Below are 24,819 nucleotides of genomic sequence, written 5' to 3'. Positions count from 1 at the left end.
GATGCTGATGACAAACTGCAGACCCCCGGCCTGCCCAGCGGGGAGGACATTCGGCAGGAGAGCCAGGAGCAAAACGAGGTGGACCACGGAGACTTTGAGATGGTGGTGAGTCTCTGGCCGCCAAGGGAGTCTGGGCCAGCCGCTCAGCCTGGAGAGGAAGTGGGGCATTGGGATGCTTCTTTGGGATGTGCGTAGGGGGGTCTTAAATCTAAATTAGAGGGGGGGTCAAAGGGTATAGTTCCCCCAGAGGGATAATGGGGGGATGGGGGTGTCTAATGCATCAGGCCAAAATGCTTGAGCCTTGAGCTTGGTTAGAAGGCAGCACTGCAGGCTAACTCACTGCTCACTGCCAGGAGTTCAATCCTGACTGGCTCAAGGTTGAACTCAGCTTTCCATCCTTACGAGGTTGGTCAGATAAGGACCCAGATTGTTGGGGGCAAATATGCTGACTCTGCAAACCGCTTAGAGAGGGCTGTAAAGCACTGTGAAGCTGTATATAAGTCTTATTGCTTGGGAAGGAAGGAAGGAAGGAAGGAAGGAAGGAAGGAAGGAAGGAAGGAAGGAAGGAAAAATGAGAAGGAAGGGAAATAAGGAGAAGGAAGGAAGGAAGCTGTGGTGGTGCAGTGGTTAGAATGCAGGATTGCAAGCTGACTGCCCACTACCAGCAGTTCGATCCTGACCGGCTCAAGGTTGACTCAGCCTTCCATCCTTCCGAGGTCGGTCAAATCAGGACCCAGATTATTGGGGGGGGGCAACAGGCTGACTCCGTCAACCGCTTAGAGAGGGGGCTGTAAAGCCCTGTGAAGCGGCATATAAGTCTGAGTGCTGTTGGCTCTTTGGCATCTCTCCTGCTCTTAGTCGGAAACGATGGTCCTGGAAACGGCTGACAACGTGAACAACGGGAACCCGTCTCCCCTGGAGGCTCTCCTGGCTGGGGCCGAGGGCTTCCCCCCCATGCTGGACATCCCCCCTGATGCCGACGACGAAACCATGGTCGAACTGGCCATTGCCTTGAGCCTGCAGCAGGACCAGCAGGGTGAGAGAGGCAGGCAGCCCCCTCCCCACAGCAACGTGGGGTGGGTGGGTTAGACCTCCTATGCAGACCTGGGCAAGGCCGGGCCTCCTGTGTTGTCGAGGCCGGGAGAATGTGGGGGGTTCTGGATACGGAGGAGAAAAATGGAGGCTTGCTTGTGGGTTCCTCCCATAACCCTGGAGTTGATTTCTCCCGCCCTTCCTCCCTCTCCCTCTCTCCCTCCCTCTCCCCCTCCCTCCCTCCCTCTCTCTCCCCCCCCCCAGGCAGCAGCAGCAGCGCTCTCGGCCTGCAGAGCCTGGGGCTGTCCGGACAGGCCCCCAGCTCTTCCTCTCTGGATGCCGGGACCCTGTCAGACACCACTGCGTCAGGTAAAGCGCACGGGGTAAACTCCGGACCTTGGGATGGGTGGAGATGTGGGAGGGGGTGCTTATTCGACCCTGCCTGGATCGCAAGAGAGTCCTTGTTGCCTCCAGTTTGAACAGACAGACACCCCCCCCTCGGTTTAGTTTTTGAAGGGGGTTTCAAAAGGGATCAGGCCACGAAGCCCCCGGCCCTCATTTCTCCGGCCTGCCAAAGGAGCCTAGGCTCTCCGGGGCAGCTGTGCTTTGGGCCGGTCCCGTTGGACATGCTCAGAGGCCGTGTTTGTACTCGTAACAGCTCTCCTTACTCTCCTAGCTCCAGCCTCCGACGACGAAGGCAGCACGGCCGCGACCGACGGCTCCACGCTCCGCACCTCCCCAGCCGACCACGGGGGCAGCGTGGGCTCCGAGAGCGGGGGCAGCGCGGTGGACTCCGTGGCAGGCGAGCACAGCGGTAATCGCCCCTCTGGGTTTCCCCCTTCCCTTGGGGGAGTCTGGGCTGAAGACCCTCCAGGCCTGGCCTGGGAAAGAAGGGGCCTTCCTCTTTTCCCCCGGCCCTTGGCCAGGCACCTCCAGGGACTGCCGGTGCTCAGCCGCCTGGCTCCCCCTTGCAGTGTCCGGCCGGAGCAGCGCATACGGAGACACGGCACCCGAGGGCCATCCAGCGGGGCCTGGGAGCATCAGCTCCAGCACGGGAGCCATCAGCACCGCCACGGGGCAGCCGGAGGGTGAGGGCTCTGAAGGCGAGGGCGAAGCCGAAGGGGACGTCCACGCCAGCAACAGGCAAGAGCTTTTTCCTTGCTGGGGGGGGGATTTGGGAGGGGTCACTCCAAGGCTGCAGGGCCTCCTTTGCACATCCCAGCCTGGGGGAACGGAAAGGGCTGTGAGCTAAACTGCTAAACAGCCTGGGGAAGGGGAGAAGAAGCGGCTCAGGAAGTCAGAGGTGGGAAAGGGCCCCCGTCCGGTGGCTTCTGTCGGAAGCCCAGTTCACGGGGAGGGGACAGTTGTTGAAGTGGTTAGGCCCTTCCTCTTCCTCAGGGCCCACTCCTCTCTGATTCTGCCAATCAAAAGTCCCAGGTAGCCTTTCCTGCGGACATCTCTTTGGGCTAAAAATGGGAACACAATTCAGGCTGCTCAGTTGCCAGAGTGTGGTTTTGCAGCCATCCCTCACAAGCTTCCCTTCCTTCCTTCTCTCTCTCTCTCTCTCTCTCTCTCCCTCTCTCCCCCCTCTCTCTCTCTCTCTCTTTCTTTCTTTCTTTCTTTCTTTCTTTCTTTTTCTTTCTTTCTTTCTTTCTTTCTTTCTTTCTTTCTTTCTTTCTTTCTTTCTTTCTCCAGGTTGCACATGGTCCGGCTGATGCTGCTGGAACGGCTGCTGCAAACCCTGCCCCAGCTGAGGAACGTGGGCGGGGTCCGGGCCATCCCCTACATGCAGGTGGGTCTCACTCTCTCCCCCCTCCGCCATCTTTGTGATGCGCATGGCGCGTGGACGCCGGATCTTTTCCTCTGTTTGTGGTTTTCTCCTCTGTTTCTCCCTCTTTTACCTGGGCTGGTGCTCAAAGACCAGGTCCAGTTTCTCTCCTAAAGCCGCCCGGTATCCTAAACACAGGCTGGAAATACGGAAGACCTTGTGCATCCCTCGGTGTAGCTCCTCTCACCGACCCTGCTTTTGTGGCTGAACACGCATTATTCAAATGCTTTTAGTGTTATTTGGAGGGGGGGGAGACTTCTGTCCACCACACCTGGCGGACTCCACCCTCCCCAGCCATTGTTCCTGACTTTGTCCTTTCGCGTACCTTGTCCCCAGGTGATCCTGATGCTGACTACAGACCTCGATGGCGATGAAGAAAAAGACAAAGGAGCCCTGGATAACCTTCTCGCCCAGTTGATTGCTGAGCTCTGCATGGAGAAGAAGGTAACACACACACACACACACACACACACACACACACCTTTCTGCATGACATCCCCAGGATGAGACGTGAACGTAGTTGGGGCATGCTATGAGAGGCAGCAGCTCCTCCTTGAAACTCTTCTAAGCTATCAATCAAAATAGAGCTGGAAGGGATCTTGGAGGTCTTCTAGTCCAGCCCCCTGCTCAGGCAGGAGACCCTATACCAGGGGTCTTCAAACTCGGCCCTTTGATGACTTGTGGACTTCAACTTCCAGAATTCCTCAGCCAGGCACGCGTGCCTGGCTGAGGAATTCTGGGAGTTGAAGTCCACAAGTCATCAAAGGGCCGAGTTTGAAGACCCCTGCCCTACACCATTCCAGACAAGTGGCTTTCCAGTCTCTTCTTAAAAGTCTTCAAGTGGTGAAGCACCCACAACTCCTGGAGGCAAGCTGTTCCACTGGCTAATTGTCCTCACTGTTAGGAAGCTTCTCCTTAATTCCAGGTCGCTTCTCTCCTGGATGAGCTTCCATCCGAAGTCAGACCTGTGACTTAGGATGGAAACTCATCCAGGAGAGAAGCAATAATCCGAATACTCATCCGTAATCATCCTAATCATCAGAGCTGGGGAGAAAATGCCACTTTTGCAGGCCAGGCTGGGAAGCACCCCAGCCTGCTGGCCACTAGAGGGCAGCAGTAGCTCGAGGGAGAACCGAGGGGCTGGGCAGCCCGTGAGCTTCTCGTCAGGCCACTGGTCCAAGTTCGTTGCCTTTCGGCTCCTGGATGGGTTGCTAATTATTTATTTAATTGCATATATTTCATTTACTTGCCACCCACCTTCTAACGAAGTCACTCAGATCTGTAGATCGTAGTGCCAACTTTGAAAAATACACGAAGTATTTGCAATGGGGGAGGGAGAGTTATCAGAGGTAGGCCTGCACCTGGTGCACCGATCCTAACTCAGGGGATCAGGATGATACAGGCGCTTTTTCTCCTGTTTTGTGTTTGGGCAAGGGTTCGGACTAGATGGGCAGCCCTTCTCTTAGCCCAGAGGCCCCCAACCTTTTGGGCACCAGGGACCGGTTCCGTGGAGAGAGGTTTTTCCACGGACCGGAGAATGCGTGGTTTTGTGTGCTGCCTGCATCCCACGGGCGGGGCTTTGCTTGTTTGTGCGGCCCGGTTGCTGGCATGCTGCGGCCCAGTACCGGTCCACGGACCGGGGGTTGGGGACCCCTGTCTTAGCCCTTTCTTTTCTCTTTCCCCCCTCCCTCTCGCAGGACGTATCCAAGAAAAACGAACGCTGTGCTCTCAATGAAGTCCACCTGGTGATCATGAGGCTCTTGAGCGTCTTCATGTCCCGGACCAAGTCTGGTTCGAAATCTTCCATTTGTGAGGTACGTGAGGAGCGTGTCCCGCTGGGGGCGTTGTGCCCCAGGCGTGTCTGTACGGCTCCTTCGGCAACCAGCACCTCCCACACCTTCCCTTTTATAAGTCAGCCAAGGCGTGGCTTCCTAATGCCTTCTCCTTTGCCTTTGGAGCCGCCCCATTGCATGCCTCTGTCCTACTTGCTTCTCTTGCCTGCGCTTTCGTGCATCCGGGATTTGTCCCAGCTGTTCTTCATCACTGTCCAACTGAGATACTGTTGTGTCTCAGCTTGAGTGCAAGTAGAGGGGCCAGACTCCTCGTCCAACTATACGGGCAGAAAGGAAGGGCCGTTTTCTCCCCCCCTCCTCAATTCACCCTCCTCGCCCCCTTTGCTGATTGAGAATGCTGCGGGCTCCGGGTTTTGGATCCGGGCAGCAGCCGGGCGGGCTTTACTCACCAACCCTCTGCGGTTAAAAGGAAGGAAAAAAAGGGGGGGTGGGATTTGCAAATGCGATTGTCGGGAGGGCCGAGATGCCGCGCTATCTGCCATGTTTCGAAAGGGCTAAGAGGATTCCGTTGCTAAACGGTGCAGCGCTAAGGCGTATTTCCAGAACGGAAGCTGGCAAAGGCGCATGCCGAGGAAAGCATATTAATATACAAAAGCGCAGAGGTTAAAAATGGAACTGGGAAGGCATCGAATGTTAATGAGCTTATGGGCTCTGGGCTTTGTTTGGATTGAGGAGGGCTTTCTCTAATGGTTTTATTTACACTTGGGGCTCGCCAGCCTCTTTTCTCCCCCCCCCTCCCCTTTCCTCCCAAGAGCAGGAGAGGGGGCTTTTCAAAACCTGTCAAAGTGCAGATGACCAGTGGGGGCGAGGGACCCGGGCTGGCGCGGGGGGCGTCTCCTGGCATCTCTTCAAAAGCGCCGCTGCCTCCCTCCTCGCTTGCGCAACTGGCCGAATTCCAGAGGAAGGGACCGTTTGAAGGAGAGGCAAATGAAAGGGGCTGGAGCCCCACTCTCTCTCTCTCTCTCTCCTCCTCCTCCTCTTAATCCTCTGCTCGGTGCCCACCGGCATGTGTGTGGAGGGGAGATTAGACTCCAGAGCTGATTGTCGTTTTGCCTTCTCTCCCTCCTCCTGCCTCTTTTAAACTAAGCCTCCTTCCAAAGCGTAAAGGCTCCTGTCGCTGCTCTTTTAAGAGAATATCAAAAGGCCAGGAAGGGCCCAGACCCAGCAGAAGTGGGGTGGCGTTCCCCCTAGGCCCTCCAGGGCCGTTCTGTGGCTTCTCTCGGGGACATTTGGACTCTGCTGGACCAGGCCTAGAGCCCTTCCCCCCCCGTCCCTTGGGACCCCTTCATTCTCCCTCCAGGTTGCTTGGACCCGGGGGCTTCAGGCCACGGAGCCCCTGAGATGGTCTGGATGAGGGTTCTTGCGTCAAGGCTGATAGAAGCATTCCTGCCCATGCTCTGCAGAAGGTCCTGGGTTCAAGGTCACGGCTTCTGCTAGTATTCTTGTATGTGATCATCTGCCACCCCCGTCCCCTTCTCCCTGAGGGAGATGGCGTTGGCGCCAGAGAGGGGTCACCGCTTGGCCTTCTTGGCTCGGGGTCAGGCTTCCGCTGGCGTGGCAGAGGCCTGGGCAGAGAAGGGCCCTTTCCTTGCCCAGCTGTCGGAAGCCCTTGAGAAGGAAGGAGAGGGGAAACCCCCCCCCCAAGGCTGGATCCTGGCTGCCTTGTCTTTAGTCTGGTGGATCACATTGGGGTTTTTTAATACATATTTTTTTATCTTTTGGGGCTGTGTGTATGTACAGTATAGTAGTAATAATAATAATAATAATAATAATAATAATAATAATAATAATAATAATAATAATAGTAGTAGTAGTAGTAGTAGTAGTAGTAGTAGTAAAGTTGGAAGGGACCTTGAAGGTCATTAGTCCAACCCCCTGCTCAGGCAGGAAACCCTATACCATTTCAGACAAATGCCTGTCCAGTCTCTTCTTAAAAACTTCCAGTGTTGGAGCATTCACCGCTTCTGGAGGCAGGTTGTTCCACTGGTTAATTGTTCTCACTGTCAGGAAGTTTCTCCTTAGTTCTAGATTGCTTCTCTCCTTGATTAGTTTCCACCCGTTGCTTCTTGTCCTGCCTCCAGGCGCTTGAGTTTTTTAAAAACAGCATTAAAATGATGACTAAAAAAGAGCGGGCGAGAAAGAGATGCTGGCAGTTGAGTTCATCACCCAAATCCTGTCCTCCTCGACTGAGCTCAGGAGCCCAGAGGGGGGTCAGAATCAGAATAGAGCTGGAAGGGGCCTTGGAGGTCTTCTAGTCCAGCCCCCTGCTCAAGCAGGACAGCCTATACCATTCCAGACAAGTGGCTGTCCAGTCTCTTCTTAAAAACCTCCAGTGATGGAGTGACCACAACATCTGAAGGCAACTTCTGTTCCACTGGTTAATTGTTAGGAAGTTTCTCCTTAATTCCAGGTTGCTTCTCTCCTTGATCGGTTTCCATCCATTGTTTCTCGTCCTGCCTTCTGATGCTTTGGAAAATAAACTGACCCCCACCCCCCTCTTCTTTGTGGCAGCCCCTCAAATACTGGAATACTGCCATCATGTCCCCCCTAGTCCTTTTGTCCAGACCAGCCAAACCCCAATCCTGCAACTGTTCTTCATATGTTTTAGTCTCCAGGCTTCCTTTCCTCTCATATCAGCAACCCCAGAAGCTCAGAACAGACAGTTGAGCTGGAGTGTTGGGCTCCTGGGTGCTGAGCCTCTGGTTTTAGTTTCCTGCCTTTTGGTCCGCCCAGGTGAGGGGAAAGCGCTGGGCTCCCTCATTGCTCCCTGTGTCTCCCGCAGTCGTCGTCCCTGATTTCAAGTGCCACCGCGGCTGCTTTGCTGAGCTCCGGAGCCGTGGACTATTGCCTTCACGTCCTGAAGTCCCTCCTGGACTACTGGAAGAACCAGCAGAACGACGAGGAGCCCGTCCCCACCAGCCAGCTCCTGAAGCCCCACACCACCTCCTCTCCTCCCGACATGAGTCCTTTCTTCCTGCGGCAATATGTCAAGGTGAGTTTGCGCTGGCAAAAATGTCCCTCCGGTCCAGAGGAATACGCCTCTTGTTCCCTGTTTCTCAGCCTTGGCGTCTTTTAAGATGTGTGGACTACAAGTCCCAGAATCCCCCAGCCAGCATTTAACACATTGATTGGGACCTAACATTTCCTTTCCAGGATCTGATCAAAAAAAAAAAAAAACCCTCTTAAAGGAGTTGCCAGAACTTCAGATTTTGAAGAATTAGGAACACGGTAGCATAAGCAGTAGCCCTTAGACTTATATGCCGCTTTGCAGTGCTTTACAGCCCTCTCTGAGCGGTTTGCAGTATCAGCCTATTGTCCCCCAAAAATCTGTGTCCTCATTTTATGGACCTCAGAAGGATGGAAGGCTGACTCAACCTTGAGCCAGTCAGCATTGAACTCCTGGCTCTGGGCAGAGTCAGCCTTCAATGCTGCATTCTAACCATTGCATACCAAGGATGGATGGATGGATGGATGGATGGATGGATGGATGGATGGAAGGAAGGAAGGAAGGAAGGAAGGAAGGAAGGAAGGAAGGAAGGAAGGAAGGAAGGAAGGAAGGAAGGAAGACAGCAATAGCCCTTAGACTTATATACCGCTTCACAGTGCTATGCAGCCCTCTCTAAGCGGTTTACAGAGTCAGCCTATTGCTTCCAAAAATCTGGATCCTCATTTTACTGACCTCGGAAGGATGGAAGGCCAAGTCGACCTTGAGCCGGTCAGGATTGAACTGCTGGCTGTGGGCAGAATCAGCTTGCAATATTGCATTCTAACCACTGGGAAGGAAGGAAAGAAGGGAGGGAGGAGAAGGAAGGAAGGAAGGAAGGAAGGAAGGAAGGAAGGAAGGAAGGAAAATAGCAATAGCCCTTAGACTTATATACCGCTTTACAGTGTTTTACAGCTTTCTCTAAGCGGTTTACAGAGTCAGCCTATTGCCTCCAACAATCTGGGTCCTCATTTTACAAACCTCGGAAGGATGGAAGGCTGAGTCAACCTTGAGCCGAACTCCTGGCAGTGGGAATGCAGAGTCAGCCTGCAATCCGGCATTCTATCCTGGGCTTTGTTTATTCTTCAGTCTCAAATTCGACCTTTTTTTTTTTTGTCCTGTTTAAACATCCAAAAGTTTGGTGGGCCGATCATGGTTTAAAGAAGGTTAAATAGTGTTCTTAGAACAGCATTGCCCAGGTGGATCTTGGAATCAGGGTTCGTTGTTGAAGCTGAATTAAGGATGGAGAGTTCTTCAGAACACGGCTGAAGAATGTTGGATTGTCATAGCTGCTAAAGTTGTCCTTCATTTCAGCACCCTTTTTCCCCTCGGTGAGGGCAAGGCCTGCTTTACACGAACAGAGAAGTCTCGCAAGCCAGCATTAACACAGCCTGCTTGCGACTTTGGCCAGGCCCCCTAAAAGCAGATCTTGCCCTACTTTAACTACCACAGAGCCTCCTTTATTCCTGACGTCTGGCGGTGCAGTTTCAGTGTGTGTGTGTGTGTGTGTGTGTGTTTTCCCCCTGCACTCATAATTCACAATGGAATAAGCCGAATTAAATGTTCGGCTGCTGTTTTCTGGAAGAATAGAGCCTGCTGAAATTCTTATGGCCTGCAGTGACGGTTGCAATTTTTAATCCCTTTTATTCCTTTCTTTCAAAGGAGCTTGCTGTTTTTCACATTTCTCCTCGTTCTCTCTCTCCCTCTCCTTCCCTCCCTCCCTTCCCAGCTGTAGGAAGAGGCTAGTATTAAGGATTGGTGAGGGATGTGGCGTAGCTTATTCCTTATTCCTTATTCCTTATTCCTTTTTTTTCTTTCTTTCTTTTTTTTTAAACCCCGGGCAAAAATCCCAGCTTGTTACTCAGTTTTTATTGGGTTGCCTGTCATTTAACATTCATCTCCCCAGCAGAAGTAAAAGAGCAAAATCTCAGCCGAAGAAGAAGCGTTGAGAAAGAAGACGGAAGGACAAAAAAAGAAAGATTAAAAAGGAACCACGCTACTTCAGAAGTCTCCCCCTTGGGTGCTTTTGTCTTTCCTGGGGTTGTCGACAGTGTGCCAAAGCTGTGGTTGTTCTCTCTCTCTCTCTCTCTCTCTCTCTCTCTCTCTCTCTCTCTCTCTCTCTCTCTCTCTCTCTCTCTCTCTCTCTCTCTCTCTCTCTCTCTCTCTCTCTCTCTCTCTCTCTCTCTCTCTCTCTCTCTCTCTCTCTCTCTCTCTCTCTCTCTCTCTCTCTCTCCCTCTCCCTCTCTCCCTCCCTCCCTCCCTCCCTCTCTCCATCTCTCTCTCTCTCTCACACACACACACAAACGTATTTAAAAGCTTTTTTTAAAAAAGGAAATATACAAATATCCTAATAAAAATGATTCTTCCCTCCATCCTCTAAGTCAGAGGCACTCAGCGTTGACAACTTTAAGACTTGTGGACTTCAATTCCCAGAATTCCCCAGCCAGCAAAGCTCTGTCTGGATGGTGGGGAATGGAAGGATTTATACTCCTTGCAGACAGCTGGTCATTTGTGTCCTTTTAGAGAGTCGTTGAGGCCACCTGGAGGTTTACCTGTGTCACCCTGAGGAAATCCTTCCGTTCCCCACCACTCAGAGCTGAAGAAGCTTCTTGGATCAGAAGCGAAACGCCTTCAGAGGAAAAACAAGAAAGTCCAGTTGCCTCTTGAAAAAAAGCATCTTTGGGACAACTGACAAACCTCCAAGTGGCCTCAACGACTCTCTAAAAGGATGCAAATGACCAGCTGTCTGCAAGGAGTATAAATCCTTCCATTCCTCCACCATCCGGTCAGAGCTGAAGAAGCTTCTTGGATGAGAAGCGAAACGTCTTCAAAGGAAAAACAAGGAAGTCCAGTTGCCTCTTGAAAAAAGCATCTTTGGGACAACTGATGACCTGGATGATGGAGAACCTCCCTAGACATCTAGGTCTATAAGCATCTATCCCTCTGTTGCTCTTCTGGTTCTGAGCCCTTTTGAGAGCAGGGAATCCCAGCTCTGAAGGACCTCTTCTCCAAAGGGCCGAGGGAAACTTGCAGGGGTGGTCAAGCTCCCTCTTCTCGTTGCTCTCCAGGGCCACGCAGCCGACGTCTTCGAGGCCTACACCCAGCTGCTGACGGAGATGGTCCTGCGGTTGCCGTACCAGATCAAGAAGATCGCCGACACCAACTCCCGCATACCGCCCCCCGTCTTCGACCATTCGTGGTTCTACTTCTTATCCGAGGTTTGTCTTTCTCTCCCGGTGTTGACCCGCTCATGGGTGGGGCTCCAGAAGCCGTTCAGTGGAGCCCACTCAGCTGCGCCCGGTGCAGGTGTGATGCTCAGGCTGTCCTGCCCTAAAGCCACTCCGCTCTGCTTCACAGGGCGGAGTGGGTGGGATCCAGGGCTCAGGGACCCTGTGGTGGGACGTACCATCTGTGGGGCTGGCAGGTGGGGGAGCCATGAACTGAAGGTCCAGGAAAGAAAAGGATCCTCCCTCTTTCTCCTTACGTCTCCATAAAGGTGGGTCTACAACAGGGGTGTCAAACACGCTGTCACACTTCCGATAGATGAAGCCAATTAAAAGAACTTCAAGGCAAAGATTTCTTCCTTAAATAACATTTTATTCGGCAAACAAAGTACCCGCACTTACATAGTTGAACCCAAGACTGAAGTTCCCCCAGATACAAAGTAACAGGTTTTAATTCCCACCCTAGAAAGGCTGTCATAAATCACATGTCATGGTTCCAGACAGATGAAACTCTTCAAAGAACTTTGAGGCATTGTTTACCTTTATCTTTTATTTGAGTAACATAACATCGGCACTAACACAATCGAAGCCAAAAACTGGATTCCCCCCCCCCCTTGAGCACATAGTATCAAAGCACAGTTCCCTCGTCCAATTAACAGTCATAAATCACATTCCCCAATTAGTTCGAAGCTTGGGCTTTCCCTCCATCTCTCCAGCCCGGCCAATTCTTATCTCTTATTTCAACAACCTTGATTCTCACACTAGTTCAGTATTATTATGTCTAGCTGAACATCCCCCCCTCCCTAGCATCATCTAACTCTAAAAGCAAATCCATCTGTTGTCAAAGCAAAAACATCTGATGTTAGCAGCGTTGACATCACATTCACCAATTATCCCAAAACGCAGGCTCTCCTCCCAACTTCTCAACGGGCTTTTTCTAACACTGACCTTGAGCACACACACAACTGCAATTGTTATGGCTAACTGTAAACGCTCGAGCATTCCCCCCATCCCCCCTTCTACATCTGAATATCTCAAAGAGCAGAAAAAGCACAATGAAAGCAAAAGGTGAAATGGTTGCGATTTCCTAATTGTCACAGCGTTGACACTCGCAACGTCACGTGACGTGTCGCGACATATCGCGACTTCTTTGCCATTGCTGGCAATGGGGCGGGCGCGGTTTTGCCGTGACACATCCATCCGGCCAGCCGGCCGGCAGTTTGGCACCCCTGGTCTACAACAACTCGCCACAGCCAACTCACAACGGACAACTCATCTTGGGACAATTCAGCACGGGACAAAAGTTACACTAAAAGAAATAGCGGAATAGAATCGTGAGCGAAAGAACCCCAAAGGAGGGACAAAAAGAAATGTGAATGGCAGAAATTAAACTATTTTTAAAATTGTTTTAAACAATTGAATCGGACCGTTGAGTTGTCCCTTAGTGCAGGGGTCCCCAACCCCCGGTCCGTGGACCGGTACCGAGCTGCAGCATGCCAGCAATCAGTCCGCAAAGCCCCATCCGCAGGATGCAGGCAGCAAACCTCTCTCCATGGAACCGGTCCCTGGTGCCCCAAAGCTTGGGGGCCTCTGCCTTAGTGAGTTGGCCCATTCCCCACATACAGGCACCTTTCCCCAGAAAGCAGGTTTTTGGGGGAAGCTTCCACCGCCTCCTCTCCTCCCTTTCAGTACCTGATGATCCAGCAGACCCCCTACGTGCGGCGCCAGGTGCGCAAACTGCTCCTCTTCATCTGTGGCTCCAAGGAGAAGTACCGCCAGCTGCGGGACCTGCACACCCTGGACTCCCACGTCCGGGGCATCAAGAAGCTGCTGGAGGAGCAAGGCATTTTCCTGAGGGCCAGCGTGGTCACCGCCAGCTCCGGCTCCGCCCTGCAGTACGACACTCTCATCAGTTTGGTAAGCGGGGAAACCGTGCGTGTGTGTGTGTGTCTGCCTTTGGAGTTTGGCCGAAGCATCTTGAAGAATTCTGCAACCTTGGGCCGATCGTCTCTGGTGGGAATACACCTTTGGGTTTGTTGTGTTCATCTCCTGGCTTGGAAATTCTGTAAGGATGCGTCCATAAGCTCGAGCCTCAAAGTTGAGAAAACTATTGGCTCCCCCTGTATGGCAGGAGTGATAAGCCGGCCAGGTCTGGACTTGGCATAAATTACACAGTGGTTCCTTGTGAACCCCAGTTTTTATATCAGTATTGAAGATCCCTGGGTGCCAGTTGATGAGACGAACATCTGGCCTTTGCAGATGTTCCTCCAAAAAAAAAATTCTCCTTCTCCTCCTCCTCCTCCTCCTCCTCCTCCTCCTCTTCTCCCCCTTGTGCCCCTTCCAGATGGAGCACCTGAAGGCCTGTGCCGAAATTGCCACGCAGCGGACGGTCAACTGGCAAAAATTCTGCATCAAAGACGACTGTAAGTCCCTGGCAAGGAATCCTGGCCCCGCTCCCGTGGGTCCAGCGGGAGCTCCGTGCTCTTCTTTTGGCTCTTGGGTCAGGGGGCCTGATTGAGGGGAGGGGCCAGGAAGGGTAAAAGATTCCTAGTTTCTGGGCTGCTGCACCCTGAACCTCCGCTTGTCGGACCCTCAAAAGCCTGAAGGTGCATTTTTCCAGTGGGCTTGCTCCTCCCTGCCTCCGAGCTCCAGCTTGGCCACGACGTCTTGCAGAAACCAATTTAAGGGGTGCTTGATCATGAACGTGGAAGAAACACCGACCTTCCTCTTCTCTTCCTCCTCCTCCTCCTCTTCTTCCAGCGGTCCTCTATTTCCTCCTGCAAGTCAGCTTCCTGGTGGATGAGGGTGTCTCGCCTGTCCTGCTGCAGCTGCTCTCCTGCGCCCTGTGTGGCAGCAAGGTCCTCTCCGGGGCGGCTTCGGCCGGCTCCTCGGGCACTTCCGCCTCGGCCCCCGGAGGCTCCAGCGCCGGCCAGCCGTCCGGACAGAGCAAGTCCTCCACTAAGAAGAGCAAGAAGGAAGACAAGGAGAAAGAGCGAGAGGGTGAGGCTGGGCGGCCTGGGGCTGCCCTTGACCACGTCCCCTGCAGCCCTCCGAACGTGGGCAGGCGCTGGCAGTGCCACCGCTGAGCCCCCCCGATTCTCTCCCAGGAGACGGGTCTTCGGGCAGCCAGGAAGAGCAGCTCTGCACGGCTCTGGTGAACCAGCTGAACAAGTTTGCCGACAAGGAGACGCTGATCCAGTTCCTGCGCTGCTTCCTGCTGGAGTCCAACTCCTCCTCCGTGCGCTGGCAGGCCCACTGCCTGACCCTGCACATTTACCGGTGAGTAAAGCCCAGCTCCACCCATCGCGGTCCCAGGAAAGCGCTTCTTCCTCCCCCCCCCCCCCGGGCCGGGAAGGGAAAAGCATCCAGAACGGGAGGTGTGTTTATTTATTTATTTTCTTAAGACACGGGACTTTAACAAATGCCTGTGGAACACGGAGAACGGATGACGAAGAGGCAAGAATCCAATAAAGCAGGGGGTGGCTAAGCTTGGCCACTTTAAAGGCTTGGGGACTTCAACTCCCAGAATTCCCTGGCCAGCGTGGCTGCTTTAAAGACTTGGGGACTTCAACTCCCAGAATTCCCCAGCCAGCATGGCTGCTTTAAGACTTGGGGACTTCAACTCCCAGAATTGACCTCCACAAGTCTTTAAAGTGGCCAAGCTTGGACACTTTTTGCAATAAAGTACAGCCATAAATTCAGATAGCAGCCCCTGACCGTAGACATTTAGGACAGGGGTGTCAAACTACCGGCCCGCGGGCTGGACACGTCATGCGGAAGCCGCGCCCGCCCCATTGCCTGCAATGGCAAAACTTGTCCCGATACATCACGTGAGATCGCGAGTTTGACATGTCTGCTTTAGGAACTCCAATAAGTCCCAGCAGGAGCTGTTGCTGGATCTGATGTGGTCGATCTGGCCAGAGCTGCCAGCCTACGGGCGGAAGGCAGCCCAGTTCGTGGACCTCCTGGGCTACTTCTCTCTGAAAACCCAGCAGACGGAGAAAAAGGTAAGAGCTTTGAATGGTCTCTTCTCTCCCCCCCTCCCCCCCCGCCTTATTCCGAGCACCCGGGGCTGCTTCTGCAGCTCCTGTGCATGTTTAAAGTGTTTAAAACAACTCGGGGAGGTTTGCCCCAAAAGCCATCCCAGGAGGAGGAGGAGGAGGGGCATTTCTGTGCAATTCACAGCCACCCTGTGAGGTAGGCTAGGTCAAAAGAGCAAAGACGTCAGAGCTCAGATGCCATCTTGCCTGCCCTGTTGTAGGAGGGTCACTCACCTGCCTGGGTGCTAAAAAGTGAGAAGAAAAAAACCCTTTTTTACCCTTCTTACTGGAATCTCAATTTCTCCAGAGATGCCGGAAGCCACCTCAGGCCACTCAGGGACCATTTTCTTTAGCTCAGCTACCTTTGCTTGGTGGCACCTCCTGATTTCCCAGGATGGGTTCCTCTGATTTCACGTCGGTCTCTGTTTCAGTTCAAGGAATACTCCCAAAAGGCCGTGGAGATTCTCCGGATGCAAAACCACATCCTCACCAATCACCCCAACTCCAACATCTACAAGTGAGTGTCGCTTGGCCCGTTCAGAGCGGAAGGGACAGCTGGGAGGGGGGGCTTCTTGTCTGGAGAGGAGAGGGGGGGCTTGCCTGGCTGCCCAAATCGCTTTTGGAGCGCCTGGGAATTGTTCCAAATTCATTCCCAGCAGCCCTTTTTTAGGGTGACCGAGAAGAGAGACACCGTGGGGTGCAAGGATGCTGGAGAGCTGTTACATTAATTGTATTTCATGCAGTTAAATGGCAATGAAATGAAATTTAAGGTCTGTGGAGATTCTCCGTCATCCAGGTCAGGGTTGTCCCAAAGGGGCTTTTTCGTTAGGCAACTGGACTTTCTTGTTTTTCTTTGAAGATGTTTCGCTTCTCCTCCAAGAAGCTTCTTCAGCTCTGACCGGATGGTGGGGAGTGGAAGGATTTATACTCCTTGCAGACAGCTGGTCATTTTAGAGAGTCACTGAGGCCACCTGGAGGTTTATTTGTATCCTCAGGGTCACCTGAGTGGTGCAAATGGGTGTGGAGCCTTCTTGGAACTGTTGAAAGGACCGTGTTGTACACTGGAGATAGAGGATGTCGTATTCGTCCCTCTCTGTGGACATCATCAGGTGTCAACCTTGATGACACATAAACCTCCAGGTGGCCTCAACGGCTCTCTAAAAGAAGGCAAATGACCAACTGTCTGGAAGGAGTATCAATCCTTCCCTTCCCCACCATCCAGTCAGAGCTGAAGAAGCTTCTTGGATGAGAAGCGAAACATCTTCAAAGAAAAACAAGAAAGTCCAGTTGCCTCCTGAAAAAAAGCACCTTTGGGAAATGGAATTTAGTTTTTTTGTGCTGGTCCTGCTTGTGAATTGAACGCCCCAAGGCCTGCCACACCGAAGGAAAAGCTGCAGCCAGCTGGGACTTTGGCCTGAGCAGAATCACCCACCCTCCTCTCATTCCAGCACCCTCTCCGGCCTGGTGGAGTTTGACGGCTACTATTTAGAGAGTGACCCCTGTCTCGTTTGCAACAACCCCGAAGTGCCTTTTTGCGTAAGTGGCCCCTCCCCTTGTGCTTCCCGGCCCCATCGGGCCCCAGACTCTTCCAGCCCATCTCTCATCTCTCTCTCTCTCTCTCTCTCTCTCGTCTCCCAGTACATCAAGCTTTCCTCCATCAAGGTGGACACCCGCTACACCACCACCCAGCAGGTGGTCAAGCTGATCGGCAGCCACACCATCAGCAAAGTGACGGTCAAGATTGGAGACCTGAAGCGCACCAAGATGGTCCGGACCATCAACCTCTACTACAACAACCGGACCGTGCAGGCCATCGTGGAGCTGAAGAACAAGTAAGGATGGGCAAAGTCACAAGAGGCAGCTCTGAGTCTCTGGCCGGTTTTAGCTATCCTTGACTCTGCCTTAACGTTTTATGTTCAATTCCTGTTTTTAACTTTTTGTCTGTGCGCCACCATGAGTCCCTCTGTGAGGGAAATGGGTGGTTCCTAAAAAGAGAAAGAGAGATGGATACGGATACAGATAGATGATAGAGAGAGACAGAGACAGAGAGACAGGCAGAGACAGAGAGAGATTAGATAGATAGATAGATAGATAGATAGATAGATAGATAGATAGATAGATAGATAGATAGATAGATAGATAGATAGATAGATAGATAGATAGATAGATAGATATAGATGATTGATTGATTGATAGACAGACAACAGATCGATCAATATAGATGATTAGAGAGATAGAAGAGATAGATGATAACATAAAGATATAGGTATACATAATAAAAATAGATATAGATAAATAATAGATGATAGATACAAAGATATAGTTAGAAATAGATGATAGATATAGATAGATGATAGGAGAGAGAGAAAGAGATATAGATGATAAGGTAGAGATATAGAAAGACAATAGAAATAGATATAGATAATAAATGATAGAGATATAGATAGAAATAGATGATAAGATAGATAGATGATAGAAAGATATAAATAGATGATAAGATATATACATAATAGAAATATAGAAAATAGATGATAGATAGAAATAGATGATAAGATAGAGATAGATGATAGGAAAGAGAAAGATAGATATAGATAGATAGATAGATAAGATAGATATACATAATAGAAATAGATATAGAAAATAGATGATAGAAAGAGATAGGTAGAAATGGATGATAAGATATAGATAAATGATATAGATATAGATATATATATAGAGAGAGAGACAGATATAGACAGACAGACAGACATGATAGATATAGATCAGGGCTCTTCAAACGTGGCCCTTTTATGACTTGTGGACTTCAACTCCCAGAATTCCTCAGCTGGCGTGCCTTCTGGTTTTGGCCAGGCTCCTTTGCCGACATGAGATGAATTTGCCTTTCTTCTTCCATCTCCTCCCTATGGAGCCTCGATGGCTCTATTCATTTGAGGGGTGGGGGGAAATGCCTTCATTCCTGATGCTCCCCGGCTGGTCTCATTTCAGAGGGTGTTTTCCGCGCGAGGGTAGCAGGAACGCATAGTGTTTCCCGGACGCGGAGGCAGGCAGCAGAAGTCGGCCTCTGTGCCTGGGTCTCATGGCGGGCCTCCCTCTGCTTCTGTCCCCTTTAGGCCGGCCCGCTGGCACAAAGCCAAGAAGGTCCAGCTGACCCCCGGCCAGACGGAGGTGAAGATCGACCTCCCCCTGCCCATCGTGGCCTCCAACGTGATGATCGAGTTTGCCGACTTCTACGAGAACTACCAGGCCTCCACGGAAACCTTGCAGTGCCCCCGCTGCAGCGCCTCCGTGCCCGCCAACCCGGGGGTCTGTGGGAACTGCGGGGAGAACGTCTACCAGTGCCACAAGTGCCGGTGGGTCAGCCCCTTTCCTTCCTTCCTTCCTTCCTCCCTCCCCCTCCCCCAGGGAGCCTCAGGGGACCCTCTTCCCCACAGCCACAGAAATCTTTGCTCTTGAGCTGGGCCTCGCTTTCCAAAGTCCCACGCCCGGCCCTGGAAAGAGGTTTGGGTTTCCCACATCCGAGGCATCTCTTTTGGGGAGCGAGGATGAGATTTCAGCACACATACACACCCCTTGTTGCTGATTCCCAGGTCAATCAACTACGACGAGAAGGACCCCTTCCTTTGCAACGCCTGCGGTTTCTGCAAATATGCCCGCTTCGACTTCATGCTGTTTGCCAAACCGTGCTGCGCGGTGGACCCCATCGAGAACGAAGAGGACCGGAAGAAGGTCAGGGGCGGCGGGAGGAGGAGGAAGAGGTGGAAGGGGGGGAGAGGAGGAAGGGGGGAGGAGGAATAAGAGAAGGAAGAGGAGAAGAATGAAGAGGAGGAGGTGGAAGGGGAGGAGGAATAAGAGGAGGAGGAAGAGGAGAAGAAGGAAAAGGAGGAAGAGGAAGAAGAGGAGGAAGAGGAGAAGGAAAAGGAGGAAGAGGAGAAGGAGGAGTAAGGGGAGGAGGAGAAGGAAGAGGAGGAAGATGAGGAAGAGGAAGAAGAGAAAGGAGGAAGAAGAAGAGGATAAGGAGGAGGAGGAAGGGGAGGAGGAAGAAGAGAAGAAGGAAAAGGAGGAAGAGGAAGAGAAGGAGGAGGAAGAGGAGAAGGAGGAAGAGGAGGAGGAGGAGGTGGAAGGGGAGGAGGAAGAGGAGAAGAAGGAAAAGGAGAAGGAAGAGGAGGAGGAAAAAGAACAGAAAGGAGGAAGAGGAGAAGGGAGAAAAGGAAGAGAAGGAGAGGAAAGAGGAGGAGGAGGAGGAGAACTGCCTTTTGGGGAGGAGGGAGATTTTGTGGCCTCACTTCCCCCAGGAAACCACCTTTGTCCACCTTTAGAGAGTCTATTCTACCCACCCATCCCCCAATGCTTTACAAGTATTCCTCGACTTACAACTGCTTGTTTAGCGACCCAAGTGATAACAGCCCTGAGACAAGGGACTTACGACCGTTTTTCACAGTTACAACCTTTGCAGCCTCCCCACAGTCCCGGGATCTAAATCCAGATGCCAGGCAACCGGTTCATACTTACGGCCGTTGCTGTGACCCAGGGTCACGTGACCCCCCCCCCCATTTGCCACCTTTGAGGGGGGGTAGCCAGGTTTGCTTAACCAACTGGGTTACTAACTGATCGGCTGCCGCGATTTGCTTTTAACGGCCGTGGCAAGCAAAGTCGTCAAATGGGGCAAAACTCACTTCACCAGCGTCTCACTTAGCAGCGGAAATTTTGGGGTCCCCGTAAATCGAGGGCTATTTCAGGAACTCCAAAAATAGAGTTCCACTCTCCATCTTAGCCCCTTGGGGGGCTTTCCCTGTTACCGGAAGCTCGGGGGTCGTGCTCAAACTGGGAGCGTGCCACTGCCTGGGTTGGGTGGGAGGAAGAGCGTGGCCTGCTGGACGTTGCCGGACGTTGGAGCGAGGTAGAGAGGCTCCCTTCACTGCCTGGGAGCAGAGCGCTGCTTGATCCCCAAGCTTATTATCTAGAGCAGGGGTCTCCAACCTTGGCAACTGTAAGACTTGTGGACTTCAACTCCCAGAATTCCTCAGCCAGCAAAGCTGGCTGAGGAATTCTGGGAGTTGAAGTCCACAAGGCTTAAAGTTGCCAAGGTTGGGAAGACCCCTGACGTAGAGACCTGTTTCATACGGAGGCTGGCAGGAATGTTGCTGTCCCAGAGGCCTCGGGAGCCCAGGGTTGTGTAGTTAAACACATACATAACCGGGGTGCTGCGTCGTTTTCCCCCGCCAGGCGGTGACCAACATCAACACCCTCCTGGACAAGGCCGACCGGGTCTACCACCAGCTGATGGGCCACCGACCCCAGTTGGAGAACCTGCTCTGCAAAGTGAACGAGGCGGCGCCCGAAAAGCCACAGGTAGCGAGAGGCGGGGAGGCCCCCCTGGGTGGACTCCTCCGGGCGGGGCGAGGCCATCCCGGCCTGACTTTCTTTCCCCTTCCCCTCCTTCCCGTGCCAGGACGACTCCGGGGGCAGCGGAGGCCTCAGCTCCACCTCCGCCAGCGTGAACAGGTACATCCTGCAGCTGGCGCAGGAATACTGCGGCGACTGCAAGAACTCCTTTGACGAGCTCTCCAAGATCATCCAGGTAATCTGGGCCACTCCAAGGTCATCCAGGGGATCCCTTCTGTAGTCTGGGACAACGGCTGCCAGAATTCCCCTTGAAGTCGCCCCCCAACAGGTTGGCTGTTGAGGTCAGAAACAAGCTGGTGGATTCTGGCCAGGCTTCGTCAGGGCTGACTATGGCTTCTGGTCCAGAGTTCCCCAACTTTTCCGGGTTTGCAGATTGGCGGGGGAGAGGAGGAGGAGATGGTTCCACGTGAGCGGCAGGCATTTGTGTGAGCGGTGGGCAAGCATGGGCACTGCTGGCATAAATGGAGCATGCACGTCCTCTTGCCTGCCACTTTAGCCAGGGGAGGGGATGGTTCCACGCGAGCGGCAGGCAAGCACACGTGTGTGTGCAGCTCTGTTTGTGTGCGTGGCCGGCAGGCACGGCCACCGCTCGCGTAAATGGAGCATGTGCGTGCGCCCTGGGCCGAGGATTGGGGACCCCTGTGCTAGTCAGTCTGGTGGAAATTCATCTCTTCAATCACCCGAAGCGCTGCTTCATGGCTCAGTCCTTTGCCTTCTCTATCCTCCCCGCAGAAAGTCTTTGCCTCCCGGAAGGAGCTGCTGGAGTACGACCTCCAGCAGAGAGAGGCCGCCAGCAAGTCCTCCCGCTCGGCTGTCCAGCCCACCTTCACCGCCAGCCAGTACCGGGCCCTCTCGGTTCTGGGTTGCGGCCACACCTCCTCCACCAAATGCTATGGCTGCGCCTCGGCCGTCACCGAGCACTGCATCACGCTGCTCCGGGCCTTGGCCACCAACGCCGCCATCCGCCACATCCTGGTCTCCCAGGGCCTCATCCGGGAGCTCTTCGACTACAACCTGCGCCGAGGAGCCGCCAGCATGCGGGAGGACGTCCGCCAGCTCATGTGCCTCCTCACCAGGTGGGCCTCGGCGGGCTGCCTGCCTGCCTGCCCTTCCCTCCTTTTTGCCCTTTTTCGGGTAACAGTGGAACCCAGGCAGCCTCTTCCATTGGATTGGCTTTGCCCAGCAATGGAGAACCTTGGGCCCTTGAACCCACTAAGTACTGAAGATCAGCGTCAGACCTGCCCCAGTCAGATCCCTTAGGACAGAAAGACCCTCGACTCCCTTTGGGTGAAGTGATAGGATCTTTTGCTAAAGGCTGCTGGCCGCAGTAAATTCAGGCTAGAACTAAGTCTGGTTTTTTTACTAGAGATATAAAGTCTGGCTAAAACTAAGTCTGGTTCTTGTACTAGATATTGCTGGCCGCAGGAAAGTTAGGCTAGAACTAAGTCTGATTCTTTTACTAAAGATGTAAAGTCAGGCTAAAACTAAGTCTGGTTCTTTTATGAGAGATTGCTGGCTGCAGGAAGGTCAGGCTAGCACTAAGTTTATCCTTTTACTAGAGATTGCTGGTTGCAGGAAAGTCAGGTTTGAACTAAGTCTGGTTCATTTACTAGAGATGTAAATCAGGCTAGAATTAAGTTTGGCTCTTTTACTAGAGATTGCTGGCTGCAGAAAAGTCAGGCTAGAACTAAGTCTGGTTCTTTTACTAGAAATTGCCGGCTGCAGTAAATTCAGGCTAGAACTAAGTTTTTCCTTTGAAAAAAATACAGAGTTTTCCCCTCATCCCAGCCCTTCCCTCATGACCAGTCTGTCTTCAGCCAATGAAGAGCCCTTTAGGTGTTTTGAGAACGCTGAGAGGTTTGGGGCACAATTCAGTCTCAGGCTGAGCGGCCTTGAGTGCTGTCACAAACCGGTTCCGTCTTTCCCTGCTCTTTGTCAAGCTGCCATCCCCCCCTCCCTATTTCCCATCACATCCCCAAACAGGTTTATTGCCCATGTGTTCTCCCCGTGCCCCCTTCCCCCCAAGCCTTTGAGGGCAGGATGCCAGGGAGGCGCCAAGCCGAAGGTGGCAGACCTGACAATCAGTTAAAGCTGATTTGAACTCAGAGGAAGGTACTTGGGGCCATCGACCCCTTTCCTGCAGCTGGCACAACTGGCTAGGGAGCTTTCAAGTTGTCTTCTCTCAGGAAGGACATCGTGGGTGTTGGTGTTCTTACATGAGCCAGACATAAGAAGAGCTTGTGTGTGTGTTTGTGTGTCTGTGTGGTGGGGACATGGCTCCCTGTGGCACTTTAAAGACGCCTTTGTTGTTCAACTTTGGCAACTTTAAGAAGTCTAAATTTTAACTCCCAGAATTCCCCAGCCACCTCAGCTAGGAGTTCTGGGAGTTGAAAACCAGACATCTTAATAATAATAGTAGTAGTAGTAGTAGTAGTAGTAGTAGTAGTAGTAGTAGTAGTAGTAATAATAATAATAATAATAATAATAATAATAATAATAATAATAATAATAATAATAATAATAATAATAATAAAAAAGTTGGAAGGTACCTTGGAGGTCTTCTAGTCCAACCCCCTGCTCAGGCAGGAAACCCTATACCATTTCAGACAAATGCCCGTTCAGTCTCTTCTTAAAAACTTCCAGTGTTGGAGCATTCACCACTTCTGGAGGCAGGTTGTTCCACTGGTTAATTGTTCTCACTGTCAGGAAGTTTCTCCTTAGTTCTAGGTTGCTTCTCTCCTTGGTTAGTTTCCATCTGTTGCTTCTTGTCCTGCCTTCAGGGGCTTTGGAGAACAGCTTGACTCCCTCTTCTTTGGGGCAGCCCCTGAGATATTGGAAGACTGCTATCATGTCCCCCCTCGTCCTTCTTTTCGTTAAACTAGACATACCTAATTCCAGCAACCATCTTCATATGTTTTAGCCTCCAGTTCCCTAATCATCTTTGTTGCTCTTCTCTGTGCTCTTTCTAGAGTCTCAACATCTTTTTTACGTCGTGGTGACCAAAAATGGATGCAGTAATCCAAGTGTGGCCTTTCCAAGGCCTTGTAAAGTGGTGTTAAGACTTCAGTTGATCTTGATTCTATCCCTCTGTTGTTGTTTTATCCTATGTCTGCAACCAGAGATAACCCAGAAGCCACCCAGCAGATGAATGACCTCATCATCGGCAAGGTGTCAGCAGCTCTGAAGGGCCACTGGGCCAATCCTGACTTGGTGAGCAGCACTGGCCCACTGCTTCCTCTCCCTCCCTCCCTCCCTCTCCGGTCGCCCCTTGGGCAGGGGTGCCTCTGTAAAATGACCTTCCAGCCTTGGCACCCCAAGAGTGCCCTCTCCCTTTCCTGGCAAAGGGATGAACCAGCCTCAAGGTCTTCCATGTCAAGGTTGAATTGCTAAGAGGCTCGCTAACCTCTGTCGCTGCTCAGCGTGCCATAGAAACGGGGGGGGGGGGAGAGCCTGGGAAAGAAACGGGAGTTTCAAGAAGCCATCCGTGGACCATGAGGCCCAAGGTCATCCAAAGCAGATGTCTGACGGAGCAGTGGACTTTTCCCATAACAAACAGAAAGAATGTGATTGGCCAAAGTGAACACGTGGTGGGCGGGGCTTATGAAAAGCTATTGCTAACTAACCAAATTTTCGCGCGGGAAAACTAGCGTTGATTTTGCTTCTTCAGTGCCGGGATGTGTATTCAATAAAAAGTCGATCTCTTATGGCACCTCAAGGCCGTAGAGTTTCTTCGATATTGAATTCGCCAGCCGTACGCTTGACCCTCCTCCTCCTCCTCCTCCTCCTTCCTCCTCCCCTCTTGCAGGCCAGCAGCCTTCAGTACGAGATGCTCCTGTTGACGGACTCCATCTCCAAGGAGGACAGTTGCTGGGAGTTGCGCCTGCGCTGTGGTGAGCCCCGGGGCTCGGCAGGCCAGTGGGGAGGGGGGGAGGGAGAAAGCCCAGAGAATCTGCTCCCCCAGGGGGAGAGAGAGAGAGAGAGGCACCACCCTCACTGGGACAGAGGGGGAAATGACCTTCCTTGGGTTTCTGGACCGATGCTGACCGCCTAGTCTGCTCTGCCCCAGCCCTCAGCCTCTTCCTCATGGCCGTGAACATCAAGACCCCGGTGGTGGTGGAGAACATCACCCTGATGTGCCTGCGCATCCTTCAGAAGCTGATCAAGCCCCCGGCGCCCACCAGCAAGAAGAACAAGGTACTGCCCCGCTCGCCTCTCCCCCTCTCCTCCCTGTCCCAGCCTCGGGGGTGGGCGGCCGGTGGCAGCAGCATCTCGAGGCCCTGCCAGACTCTCTTTTGGGCTCCCCAGGACTCGCCGGTGGACTCGCTGACCACGGTCAAGCCCTACAGCAACGAAATCCACGCCCAGGCCCAGCTGTGGCTCAAGAGGGATCCCAAGGCCTCCTACGAGGTGTGGAAGAAGTGCCTGCCTGCCAGAGGTACGCCTTTCCCCTCCCCCC

The 24,819-nt window shown here is 52.6% G+C and overlaps 1 protein-coding gene across 1 annotated transcript in view; it reads left to right on the top strand.

The window, feature by feature from the left end:
* The window catches only part of UBR4 (ubiquitin protein ligase E3 component n-recognin 4), a gene marked incomplete at its 3' end in the record, with an annotated part of 101,209 nt that overhangs the window by 66,509 nt on the left and 9,881 nt on the right, over window positions 1-24,819 (top strand). The window contains exons 56-82 of the mRNA XM_015831542.1: window positions 1-105; window positions 859-1,036; window positions 1,297-1,401; window positions 1,709-1,846; window positions 2,007-2,175; window positions 2,728-2,824; window positions 3,197-3,304; window positions 4,558-4,674; window positions 7,496-7,705; window positions 10,765-10,914; window positions 12,610-12,837; window positions 13,265-13,343; window positions 13,681-13,920; window positions 14,028-14,199; window positions 14,783-14,927; window positions 15,392-15,477; window positions 16,409-16,496; window positions 16,599-16,792; window positions 18,071-18,310; window positions 18,548-18,686; window positions 20,184-20,309; window positions 20,410-20,538; window positions 21,096-21,439; window positions 23,483-23,573; window positions 24,169-24,253; window positions 24,430-24,557; window positions 24,669-24,798. The exon at window positions 1-105 is cut by the window's left edge and continues 25 nt beyond it. Coding sequence (XP_015687028.1) covers window positions 1-105; window positions 859-1,036; window positions 1,297-1,401; window positions 1,709-1,846; window positions 2,007-2,175; window positions 2,728-2,824; window positions 3,197-3,304; window positions 4,558-4,674; window positions 7,496-7,705; window positions 10,765-10,914; window positions 12,610-12,837; window positions 13,265-13,343; window positions 13,681-13,920; window positions 14,028-14,199; window positions 14,783-14,927; window positions 15,392-15,477; window positions 16,409-16,496; window positions 16,599-16,792; window positions 18,071-18,310; window positions 18,548-18,686; window positions 20,184-20,309; window positions 20,410-20,538; window positions 21,096-21,439; window positions 23,483-23,573; window positions 24,169-24,253; window positions 24,430-24,557; window positions 24,669-24,798 — 4,021 coding nt within the window. The remainder of the gene's footprint in view (window positions 106-858; window positions 1,037-1,296; window positions 1,402-1,708; window positions 1,847-2,006; window positions 2,176-2,727; window positions 2,825-3,196; window positions 3,305-4,557; window positions 4,675-7,495; window positions 7,706-10,764; window positions 10,915-12,609; window positions 12,838-13,264; window positions 13,344-13,680; window positions 13,921-14,027; window positions 14,200-14,782; window positions 14,928-15,391; window positions 15,478-16,408; window positions 16,497-16,598; window positions 16,793-18,070; window positions 18,311-18,547; window positions 18,687-20,183; window positions 20,310-20,409; window positions 20,539-21,095; window positions 21,440-23,482; window positions 23,574-24,168; window positions 24,254-24,429; window positions 24,558-24,668; window positions 24,799-24,819) is intronic.

This window comes from Protobothrops mucrosquamatus, unplaced genomic scaffold (genome assembly GCF_001527695.2).
Source record: "Protobothrops mucrosquamatus isolate PMUCROS unplaced genomic scaffold, P.Mucros_1.0 scaffold_259, whole genome shotgun sequence".
NCBI classification, from domain to species: Eukaryota; Metazoa; Chordata; class Lepidosauria; order Squamata; family Viperidae; genus Protobothrops; species Protobothrops mucrosquamatus.
The sequence above is the reverse complement of the archived record's forward strand: the minus strand, read 5'-3'. Positions and strand labels throughout refer to the sequence as shown.